The sequence below is a fragment of the Ceratosolen solmsi genome, unplaced genomic scaffold, assembly GCF_000503995.2.
Source record: "Ceratosolen solmsi marchali unplaced genomic scaffold, CerSol_1.0 scaffold13, whole genome shotgun sequence".
Taxonomy (NCBI): domain Eukaryota; kingdom Metazoa; phylum Arthropoda; class Insecta; order Hymenoptera; family Agaonidae; genus Ceratosolen; species Ceratosolen solmsi.
The window spans coordinates 2742886-2755841 of record NW_011948418.1 but is presented as its reverse complement, the minus strand read 5'-3'; the positions used below and the strand labels follow the sequence as shown (position 1 = coordinate 2755841).

Genomic DNA, 12956 nt, shown 5'->3' with positions numbered 1-12956 from the left:
CTCAGCCTCGGAATGATCTACACCCAAGCTAATTATTCAGACGTTCGTTCGATCTCTCTAATGTTTTAACGGCGCGATACACCTTTATTATCGAAATTTCGCGTCCAAGTCGTCGCACGGAATAGATAGTATCAGCGACGCCATGAAAGTAATTTGACGGGATGCTGACTAATTCGCGGAGAACAACTACGCGGCACTAGCTAACCCCGTAATACCCAGAGGTCCTTAATATTCCAACTCATACGCTCCGCCTCTTATCAGAAAATAGCACTGCACCGACTTTCAAGGTTGACTTTAAAAGTATTCTCAAAGCCTCTTGCAGTGTGCGTGCGCACGTAGGCACAACGATCATTGACTTGAAAAGAGAAAAAAAGAATAACAAAATTCACTACGACCAGACGTAATACACCAGGAGCTCGTTTCCCTGGCTGTTGAGTTTACATTCTCACGCGTCTCGTCGCCCCCTTGTAAACAGACCCTTACGAGTTCAATGAATCCACGTCATAATCGCGCGACACTCGGCGTCGTCCCGCACTTTCTATCGGCCGCGCGATGACGAGGATTCTCGATTTCCGGCGTGCGCAAGTAGCAGTCGGCTTTATCGATTCGGGGAATCGCGTCAATCAAGCGACGCGGACCAGTTCGAGCGTCGATCGGGTGAACGATGGGGTGGGATAGGGGTGAGGAGGAGAAGAAAAGCGAGACGATTCGGAGAGAAGATGTAAGCAGATAAGAGGAAAAAGATGATGGTTGAGGGAAAATTAAGATGAGCGGACGGAGCGTAAGAAAAGGACGGCACACGGTTATTTCATAGCCGGCGGAATACTCTGTCTGGGGCTCTAGAATTTCGAAATTCTCACGATCATTTATCGTAATAGAAATACGTTTTTCATTGCTTTTTGTTTTTTGCTCCAATTTCATAAATGTCACGCACAGGCCCGCGCTATCCGCTCAACTTAATCTCCAAGTACATTGATTTTCTTCTCCCATTGGATCTTCGGTTTCTCCTCGCGCGCACTTCTAATTATACGAGAATCCCGACACTCGAGATCTCGCATCGCATCGCAATAAACAAATAATTAATCAAATAATCGACGCTCGCGAATCGTAATTGCGTGGCGAACGCGACCGTGGATTCGCAGCAGCGAAAACTTATGCAGCGCCCATCTACCTGTCATCTACTTGCCAATAAAACGACCAGTTTCTCCGTTCCGACAAATAAGCGACGTCGAGGTACTCGGGTCTTTAAAGAGTGGCGGGCGCGCGCGCGCACCATCGGCAAACTTTCGATCGTGAATGAGGAACCGGTTACACCGGGCTCTATCGCCAAGCTCGCGATTCCCCGGCTAAGGAGGACGGCATTTACCGTATGTCGACGAGGGCTGAGCTCGCTATTTCCCTCGAAGAGGAGTCCCTCCTCTCGTCGCTACCGACGTCGCTAAATCTCCTGGCCACGAACCTCCCATTCTCCTCTTTCGGTGACTTTCGGCTTCTGTCCAACTTGGCTCTCGCGACTCTCAACTTCTTAACTCGCTGGCAAATATATTTAAATGATCGCGAGTCGAGGACCCACGAGCGCTTCCTTCATGTTTGCACATTTTGAAAAGATGTGCATCCAAGTGCCCGACAGCTGATTTATCTTTACGATATTTGCTTTTCCTTTAACTTGCCATGTGTATCTAAATTCTTCGACAGGTTTGTTTGTTTTTGCGCGCATATTATATTTGTTAAAGAATCGACAATAACAAAGTTCGTCAGTAATTCAGTCGGCTTTGAAATATAACGGTAAATTATTTTTATTTACATATTCTGTTAGCATTTTTCGAGCTGTAATAATTAGGTTTTATCGCCATTGGCAAATATCAACGTCTCTTGATAATATTTCTGAATTTCAGACATTATTGTCGAATAAAATTCTCTACGTGCGTTTAGTTGAGCCCAAAAGTCGGTTTTAAAAAGGAATGGCGTATAATTTTACGATCGTAATTTTAAGATACTAATTACCTCAATAACAGCAAATTTTTTACTCGTTAAACTGTTAAATATTGTTTACTAATAGGTGGAAGTGTGCATATATCAGTCATTAAATATGAAAGAACAAACAGAAATGTAAATGATTTATGTATGCCATAAATGATATCAGTATTTCACATTAATTACATTACTACAGGATTCGGTAGATACACGTAAGAACGGCGAAAAATATTCTCTCTTTTCCCCCCCCCCCCCCTCCCTCTCTCTCTCTCTCTCTCTCTCTCTCTCTCTCTCTCTCTCTCTCTCTCTCTCTCTTCACCCCATACCAATATACTTCACACAGATATTGTATCGAAGAGGCAATAATAAATACGCTACAATAATACAATCGAATGTACATTCCCAAATAACAGTTTCAGCGATATCCTTATCTATATGTTCCATTATCGTTACGTACATAATAATAGATGAAGAAAGTCGTTGATACATCTTAAAGTATTATTACTTGACTTTCTCAGAAAGTCTTTATTTTTCGTTTAGTATATCCAATCGTTTTCTCCTAAATTATTTGAAAATACTCTCACTCGTAGCAAACTAAACTCAAAATACACAAAATACAGCAATAAAATATATAAATAAAAAACTTTCTGACTCTCTCTCTCGCTCGCTCTCTCTCTCTCTCTCTCTCTCTCTCTCTCTCTCTCTCTCTCCCGCCCGTTCACCTGCGTACGTCTCTACAATCTTCCTCTACGGTAAATCATCGGTAACTTCGCTGAAAATGTCTACCAGCGTCTCACTACATGCAAACATCCGTAAACAGCTGAGACGCACGACGTTGCAGTGTCATTGTGTTTGTGGGTCTCGCATATCAGTCGCCTCCGTTCACAAAGTCTTCCCCTTCCCCCGCGACCGATGCCGATCCACTTCACTGCCATTACATTATCATCGGCGTCCTAGTCTTTTAAGCTCGTAAAAACTACGCGGAAATTCGATTATCTGCCAACCACCGGGTAATTAATTATCTGCGTGCGTGCGCGCTCGCGTGTTTGTATGTATCTGTCTATCTGTCTCTCTCTCTCTCTCTCTCTCTCTCTCTCTCTCTCTCTCTCTCTCTCTCTCTCTCTCTGTGTATGTGATTAGCACCGGATAGGTGGGTACGTTGACTTCGAACATCGACTTTTCAAACTCTTGCTCTTTCTCTCTCGCTCTCTCTCTCTCTCTCTCTCTCTCTCTCTCTCTCTCTCTATCTATCTTTGTTTCTCGGTTGCTCGCAAATGAAAACTTGGCTCCTGATTTTTTAAGCTATTTTCACGCAATATGTTAAACATTAAACGTTAGAATTCTGCTCCTTAGTATAGTCCTGTAATTAAAAGTTTTATTCAAAAAATTATAGTAAAGGAGGCGCAATAACTTTAATTAGATATTTGTCCACAAAGTTATCGGATAGCGAACTTTGCACATTTTATAATAATTGGCCAGTTGTGCACATTTAAAAGTGCGCATTTAAATGAAAAGGCAAAGCGACTATCGGAAACATTTTTTCTCTTAAACAGACTCTCGATCAATTGACATATCAGCGTTTATATTCGACTTTCCAATTTCCATTGTGCGCCTATCGAAATCCCATCATATTTCTGGCAATCACCCCCCCCCCCCCCCCCCCCCCCCGCCATCACCGCCACTAAGTCATTTTCTTACGGCCACACGCCTCCAGCTTTGTACATGTTCATACGGATATTTTTCGTAAATTGAGCCGATCTTGGATTAGTTGATAAGTAGGTAGAACAAGTGAACCACGACATTAGTTAGTTGTCGAGTCGATAATGCGCGCGTGTGCCTACGTATAGATCTATCGATGCGAGTAAAGGAAGTTTGCCTCTGTAAATCAAAGGAAAGTCGAGCTTAGATCCCTATCGATAGACATCATTTTTTCCATTTTCCTTTCTCAATGTCTACGACAATGTTGATTCAAGTTTTTGCGCGATTCTCTTGTTCAGATGTTCTCAGAGATTAATTCGACTTTCGTACAGCCGATATTATAGGTTAATTTTTTTTTTTATTTATTTTTTTTTTTTTTTTAGTTAAACGACTGACGCAACTCATTAGTGACAAAATAGCTTTGGGATTGAAAATATCTGTTTGTGGGCGTGGGCCGTTATAAGAAATACGACCACCATTATGGGAAAATGCTTAATAATATTATGTAATTAGCATTATCTTAATTACATTATTCGTGCTCTATCCTTTGAAAAATTAAGCCTTAATCTTTGTGGCCAATTAACGAATACGTGTCTGGTCTAATAGACTCCGTTCCCTTCTATTAAGTTATTTGCCACGCCAATGCAATGATAACGTATAATTCTTTCAATTTTCGTCCCACCATAAATCACCGAATCATAATTATTTTATATCAATTAGTAAAACACACGGTAGAGTACACAATAGGTATCTTTAATACACGAGCTGTTTAAACTAAACAGCAGCATTATGTGTATTCAAAGCAAATACCGAGAGTCTATAAACAGTATGAAAATCTATATTTTAAAAATAAATTATTCGGTACGTTGCAATTTAAACATAAAATAATGACTGTGTATATAAGATTTTTTTTATTTCAATTTACATTCGACGTCAAATTACGACTCTTCCGCTTAATAAGGGATTGAATTAACCACAAAACTAATGGCAATACAATAATATCTCAACAATATTACTCGCGCAGTTTTAACGTTTATTTAATTTTTAAGTAAGTTAATATTGAGCTAACAATCAAATATTTTACTAGACACTTCCTTTCATTTGAAGTATTTGGAAAGAGAATATTGAACTCATCTTTTCTCAATTCTCACCAAGTGAAATTAACGGTGAAACTTGTATCGACAATTAAGAGTATTTCGAATCATAAGATTTTCATGCAAAAAATGTAAAGTGCACTTGTCAAAGCGGATGACGACTCCAGGATGGGAAAAAACCGAGCGAAAGGGCAATGTTTTTTCAATCCGCACGTATCGCATTACCACTGCCGCCAACGTCGAGCGCAGGAGAGTGAGAAAGTAACCAAAGCGCACTTGCTTGTCTCCCTCCCTCCCGCTCTCTCACTCTCTCTCTCTCCCTCTCTCTCCCTCTCTCTCTCTCTCTCCCTCTCTCTCTCTCTCTCTCTCTCTCTCTCTCGCTCTCTCAATCGTTCGCTCTTATAACGCATTCATGTATTCGAGCGGCTTTTTGCCGCTTCCCGGAACGGCGCGTGGCATTAGAAGTCAAGGCGCTTTTAAAGAGTTGAGGTGCGTGATTCGCGTGAAGCCGTCGTCGAGGATGGAAAGAGAAACAAAGATAGATAGATAGTTAGATAAATAGATAGATAGATAGATAGATAGATAGAGAAAGAATGAGAGAATTATATTGCAAATTCTCATATGGCAAATTCGTGGGAAAATGTAGAGATGATGTTGTAGTTTTATGAGATAAACTTATTATGATGATTATAAAATTTTCCTTCTCCTGTTGCTATGAGTTTGAGCTTAACTGTGAGAAAAACATCTCGACAATGTTACCCAATGAACCGTCGTAATTTATTTAAGCACTTCCAATTGCACCAATATGGTTTATCATTTCCATATTTCGCCTCTCTTACTTTGCTTTGTATATTCATTCGTAAAACCATAGCGCTCACAAATATCGTTTATTTGCAACTTGTGCGGCGATAAACTAGGATGGCTTAACGACATTATGCGTTCATTAATAATCACACGTTTGCTAAATCGTAAAGCATTGGTTCCCCCCTTCGCCGCTTTATCCAGGCTAAAAGTTCGACTGTTTATTCACACCGTAAAACCTCTCGAAGCCAGGAGCAGTAGCCGTCCCTTGGCAAAGTTGTTTTGGATTTTTGGGCTTCTTAACTACACGATCGGAGGAAACAAAAATGCTAAAACTACAGAGGCGTGACACAAGTTAAGGAGCGCTCCCGAGTTCAAGAGCTCTGCCTCGTTGCTCCGATCACCCTTTCTCCTTCGTTGCGGGTCAAAGGGCGCAAGGAACAACCACCGTGGGATCGGCAACCGTCGCGGATGTAATAATCATGTAGGTCGGTGGCACCGACATTCAAGGTTTCACCGTCTGCGCGGTGTAGGGCTCACCTAGGTCTCGGATATGTCTCGATTCTCTTTTGTGATGTCAGCGGTTCATCGTTGGGCCGTTGGCCTTCCGCTCATGACATTAGAAATCGTAAACATTGCAAAATTAGGCGACTTTTCTCTGACACTTTGAAATTTTATTGCAAATCATTTCAACATGTTAGAAAATAAATAAATAAATAAATATATATATATATATATATATATATATATATATGAGAATAAATTTTCATTGCATATTAATATGTTGTCGTAATTACGTCCTGATTATAACATGTAATAATCCTAAGGGATTAGTATTATTGCACGAATAATCTCGTATAATTGACAGGCTTTCAATAAAAACTGCTACTTCTATCGTAATCATTAGTTATTGTTTAATTAATGCGTATTTTAAACAATCAGAATTAAATATTTTGCTATTTATATAATACTAATTTTAATATTTTTTTAATTACACTTAAAAATTAACGTGTACACACACACACACACACACACACACACACACACACACAAAATTGACTCCATATAGTTAGGCTTACAATTTGCCAAACATTTGGAATATTTGTAAACTTGAAATGCAGTATTTTTTCTAATGACAATCTACTTAAATCCACGAGTGCATTAGATTAAACAATATTATACCTAATAAAATAATATACATGAGTAATTAAAAAATTTAAATGAATTTTAAATTTCATTCTCAATGTACTTATTTATTTGTAAAAGTATATTTTATCGAAAAATTATAAGAAATTGAAATCTTAAAGAGAACTTACCCGCAGATAGGGATAATTCATTCGTAAAAATTCATAAATTAATCATATTTTTTTTTTATAAAATTTTTAAATAAATTTCGTTCTATTGTAAAATTAACCTTTATATTTCTTGTAATAATATCGTGGATCATATTTTCTTAAGATTTCCTTTACAAATTATCGATGTTTTATTTTAATCTTACTGAATTTCATTTGCAATGCCCTGCACAATTTAAATATATTTAGTCGGGAAATCCTATCAATAAATAATGTTCGATAATTGCAGAACAACTTATAATTGATATTTAAACTTTAGGAATTTCTTTTCCTGAATACTTGCACTCGTAGCATCGGCATAAACAGATTAGAATTTAAACAGATAAGAGTATATACATAAAGCTAAGAAAATATTGACATTTTGGCAAAATAAACACGAATCTGTCATACAACAATAAATGCGAAAAATTAGAAGATGAATAAGTATGAGCTAACGTGAAAAATAATAAATCTACTACATTATTTTTCAAAATAATCTTTCATATTAAACATTAGTCTTTTAATACATGTATTTTTTTTTTAAGTTCCAATTCCCAAATTTTATCAGACAAAAATATTTAACATAAATATAATTTTAAGTTAATTTAATTCAACCACATTTAAACAATAACATAAATTTCAGTAAATAATTAACTAAATTGTTTCAATAAAATTATAATTCACATTCCATATTTTCTCTTTTATGAATAAATTAATTCATGTTTACTTTATCATTAAATACTCCTATATGCAATGTTTAATAAAGTTATAAAATAATTTCCGACTTCATTATTTACATTTTGAATGTTTGTTTATTTGTACAATTAATAAAAGAAAAAGGTTAAAGAATCGCTAAACAAATTCATACAAAATATTTTGTGAAAACATTAAAATAGCCGTGTCTATATCTTTCAATTTATCATATTTCAAAAATATTTGTTTTGATCGAACCGAGTGTTTATAATTATAAATTAATTAATTAATTAATTAATTAATTAATTAAGCAGGTCAAACAACTTGTATACCATATAGTTACAAAATTCCCAAGAATATTAAATGATTAAATTGCACTCGTCTTACTTGTCGAAATGTATTTTTGTGACACTGATAAGATAACCGTTCAGTTATTATGTGATAACAGGACCACTTCTATAAAAGCCTGTGTACAGTCTCGTTAGACCAGTTTCCCGTTTTACCAGTGTTATGATCAGTGCTCCATTAATCAGCACAGTATTTTCACAATGAAAGGTAATTACCAGCATACCACTTATGTATTCTCTAATCAAAATAACAAATTTAACATTATACTCATGGTAATGTTAGTAATGATATTCAATAAAATTATATTTCAGAATATAATTACTTTACCTTAATACTCTGTGTTTGGGCAACTATTAACAATGCCAAAGGACAGTTAAATAATGAAGGCGGTGTAGTAGAAGAACGGTGGTCAACCATCGGACCTCTTCGTTGTCCCCACGAGTTTGATAGTGCAATTGCAAATACTATACCGCACGAAACTGATTGTGATAAATATTACATTTGTAATAAAGGTATTAAAGAATTGAAACAATGTCCGAAGAGTCATCATTATAATTCTCAAACGGGAAAATGTGAGTGGGCCGTTGACGGGGATTGTGAACATACAACAACTGTAAATCCAACGACAGAAGTAACTAGTACTACACTATCCCCAACAACAGAATTACCATCAACGACTACTGAAGGTAGGTATTTTAAATTTTCTCTCTCTCTCTCTCTCTGTGTGTGTGTGTGTGTGTGTGTTTGTTTGTTTGTTTGTATGTGTGTAAAAGAATAACCGCTACTTTTAATAATCATTGTTTTCGCGACTTGAATATATATTACAGGGTGGACGTATCCTCCAACTACTGAAACTACGACTACGACTACAACCGAACCCACTACTACGACAACATACAAACCCACTATTACGTCGACGCATAAGCCAATTACAACGTCCACTACCGATATTCCAACCGAACCACCAATAACGACCCCAACCGAACAACCTCCTGCAACGACATATAAACCCACTACTATATGGACGCCTAAACCAACAACAACGACTACAACGGAACCTCCGCCACCATCATATGAACCAACTGAGCCAACTACAACTGAAGCACCTATCACAACATATAAACCTACTACTGCGTGGACGCCTAAACCAACAACAACGACAACAACGGAACCCCCTCCACCATCATATGAACCAACTGAGCCAACTACAACTGAAGCACCTATCACAACATATAAACCTACTACTGCGTGGACGCCTAAACCAACAACAACGACAACAACGGAACCCCCTCCACCTTCATATGAACCAACTGAGCCAACTACAACTGAAGCACCTATCACAACATATAAACCTACTACTGCGTGGACGCCTAAACCAACAACAACGACAACAACGGAACCCCCTCCACCTTCATATGAACCAACTGAGCCAACTACAACTGAAGCACCTATCACAACATATAAACCTACTACTGCGTGGACGCCTAAACCAACAACAACGACAACAACGGAACCCCCTCCACCTTCATATGAACCAACTGAGCCAACTACAACTGAAGCACCTATCACAACATATAAACCTACTACTGCGTGGACGCCTAAACCAACAACAACGACAACAACGGAACCCCCTCCACCTTCATATGAACCAACTGAGCCAACTACAACTGAAGCACCTATCACAACATATAAACCTACTACTGCGTGGACGCCTAAACCAACAACAACGACAACAACGGAACCCCCTCCACCTTCATATGAACCAACTGAGCCAACTACAACTGAAGCACCTATCACAACATATAAACCTACTACTGCGTGGACGCCTAAACCAACAACAACGACAACAACGGAACCCCCTCCACCTTCATATGAACCAACTGAGCCAACTACAACTGAAGCACCTATCACAACATATAAACCTACTACTGCGTGGACGCCTAAACCAACAACAACGACAACAACGGAACCCCCTCCACCTTCATATGAACCAACTGAGCCAACTACAACTGAAGCACCTATCACAACATATAAACCTACTACTGCGTGGACGCCTAAACCAACAACAACGACAACAACGGAACCCCCTCCACCTTCATATGAACCAACTGAGCCAACTACAACTGAAGCACCTATCACAACATATAAACCTACTACTGCGTGGACGCCTAAACCAACAACAACGACAACAACGGAACCCCCTCCACCTTCATATGAACCAACTGAGCCAACTACAACTGAAGCACCTATCACAACATATAAACCTACTACTGCGTGGACGCCTAAACCAACAACAACGACAACAACGGAACCCCCTCCACCTTCATATGAACCAACTGAACCAACTACAACCGAAGCACCTATCACAACATATAAACCCATTACAACGTCGACGCATAAACCGAATACTACGACGACACAGAAACCAAGTACGACTGTACCCACTACGTCAATTAGTACAACGGAAAGCACAACTCCGCAATCAACAACCACGACAGAAAAACCCAGTAAGTACATTGTAATTAATGAAAATTGCATCCTCTAATTTTGTTTTGTTTTGTTTTTTTTTTTAATATTTTCCATATTTGTAATTCATTTTTTATCATACCGATTAATTTAAGCATACGTTGTTCTAAATATTAATTATTTGAATAATTTCAAGAGGCTTGAAAAATTATTTTAATTTATTTACTTTTTCAGTTTATCCAACATCATGCCCCCGTGGTCTTTTCAATAAACCAATTGCCTTGCCACACGAATGTGTGTGCAGTAAATTTTATGTCTGCGTCCTAGGCGTACAGATTGCCAAAAATTGTCCCAGCGGCTTGCATTTTAATGCAGTAACTAAAAAATGTGCGTCGCAAGAATCCGCTGGCTGTGCCAACATTGCAGTAACTACACCTAAACCTACCGAGCCTACGACATTGCCCCCATCCCAATGTCCAGCGCCCGGTACCTCTGATAAAGTAACATATATACCTCATGAGAAGTATTGCTTCCTTTTCTACGTATGCACCGCGCATGGAAAAGTATTACGAAAATGCCCGAAAGGATTATATTTCAATTCAAAAATTGACGTGTGCGATTGGCCATGGAACGTAGATTGCAAACATAAGCCACAAACTACCACGACAGCAGCGCCTACCACTACGACAAATAAACCGTTCCGTTGTCCATCTTATAAAGCTAAGCTTCCACACGAGAGCGACTGTTCTCTCTATTACGAATGTAAAAATGGCAAAGCCAAATTGCAGAAATGCAGACGTAAGTTATACTTCAATGCCCATAAAAACCGCTGCGACCGTCGTGAAAATGTCGAGTGTGCCCACGAAAAGAAATCCAGTGAAAATTCCATCGATTTTTCGATCGAATTATCGAATGAAATAGTATAAGCAGAAGATTTTCAACATTACAGATGACATCACATTTTTATAAATAGTTTAATTAATCACAATATTAATGGCTGTTGTAACATTGTAAATTACAATGAATAAATTATATTTGCAATTACTTTGTGCGTATTATTTCTTCTATTTTGTCGATATAATGCCGATTTAAAAACGCAGAATAAATGTCCTTATATGTGAATTATATAGTACATAAAATAAATATATAAAATTAAATATTACAGATCACTTAATACGCGCATGTCCATTGTTTTTCATCCAGTTTTTCATCTTCATTTGTTAATCACAGTGAACAACATTTTCAAATCAACAAATTCCATTCAACGTAATTATCAGGCAAGTGTATGCATTGTGGGCGAAGTAAAATATCAAGATAATTGTAATAATATCAAAATATAAGATAATTTAATAATTGTCATTCGAATAATGAAATTTATGAATCTTGAATAATATTAAACTATTCGATGATCCGAAATGACGTGTGAGCAGTAATTTTATAATTTCACCCATAATATTAAATATCTCCTACGTGATTATCCCTAGGTATGGCAAAATTTATGCAGCTTCTGTTTTAACTGATGTACTCTACATCTCGAGCTACAAAAAAAAAAAAAAAAAAAAAAAATTTTAAATGCAAAATTGCCGTAAATTTTTATATGTTACGACAACAATTATAACTGCCTGTTATGTATTATTATTTTGAAAATAATAAGAAATATATTTTTTTCCCAGTTACTAGCATTATCACAATACACGAAGCAATTATTTTTTTAATGTCACAAACTTCAAATATTCTATTGTAAGACGCATGGAATAGTAAGAATGCAACGTGTACGTTTTTTTTTTTTTTTTTTTTTTTTTTTAACAATGGCGATTGATTAACGATATCCTGTAGAATAAAGTCTGAATTAAAATATAAACAGAACTAAGCAAAAAATTAAAAAAAAATTAGGCTCCGGAAAATTTGCTCGGAAAACATTGATCGTTGCACTTGATAGCATGTAAACGTATAATTCATACTAATTGCCGATATTTGCTTTCATTTCTCATTCCACTTATTTTCTCAGCCCTCTTTATGTCTTATCTAACTACGGTCATTTAAGTTATTACACAGGCATTATTCATTAATTAAGCTCAAAGAGATGTGGAAGTGCCTTTTGTCCGTATTAGCTTACTCCTCGTAAAATTAAGGATTTTACCGATAATTTTAAAGATTTATGAATTACCTCGAATGCCAATTGTTGAAAGCCAATGGACATATTTGAGAAAGAAAATAACGCAAATATCCCCGTGGCGAAACTCGACAGAAACTTTCTTCATTTGATACGCTAAACAGATAGGCTGTTTGCTAGATATACGTGCGAAGAAAATGTTGAATAAGCAAAGGCCTCGTCCTTTATTTGGCATTAGGTCTTATAAAAAATAAATAGAATTTACGGGATTTAAAATATTCAGTTTAATTGTTGTCGGAGTCGGTGTATAAGCGTTCGGATAAACGTCGTAAGATGCTCGAATGATCGATACCGCCTGCTTATGGTAATTTCTGCGCCGATTTTGTCAGCAAATGGAGTTTTACGAATCACAGTCACACGGCATTTGGTTAATTAAGT

At 37.2% G+C, this 12956-nt stretch overlaps 1 protein-coding gene across 1 annotated transcript; it reads left to right on the top strand.

The window, feature by feature from the left end:
* The first annotated feature begins 8139 nt into the window (after nt 1-8139).
* LOC105360350 (mucin-2-like) lies at nt 8140-11449 on the top strand. Its single transcript, XM_011497240.1, has 4 exons — nt 8140-8146; nt 8251-8625; nt 8767-10446; nt 10640-11449. Exons 1-4 carry the CDS (start codon nt 8140-8142, stop codon nt 11329-11331), a joined length of 2754 nt encoding a protein of 917 aa, XP_011495542.1. The 3' UTR covers nt 11332-11449.
* Nucleotides 11450-12956: the final 1507 nt, after the last annotated feature.

What these genes read in the sequence shown, in the direction of transcription:
- LOC105360350 (XM_011497240.1), top strand. An exon ending in ACCATCAACGACTACTGAAG is followed by an intron (nt 8,626 to 8,766) that starts GTAGGTATTTTA and finishes TATATATTACAG; the next exon opens with GGTGGACGTATCCTCCAACT. An exon ending in AACCACGACAGAAAAACCCA is followed by an intron (nt 10,447 to 10,639) that starts GTAAGTACATTG and finishes TTACTTTTTCAG; the next exon opens with TTTATCCAACATCATGCCCC.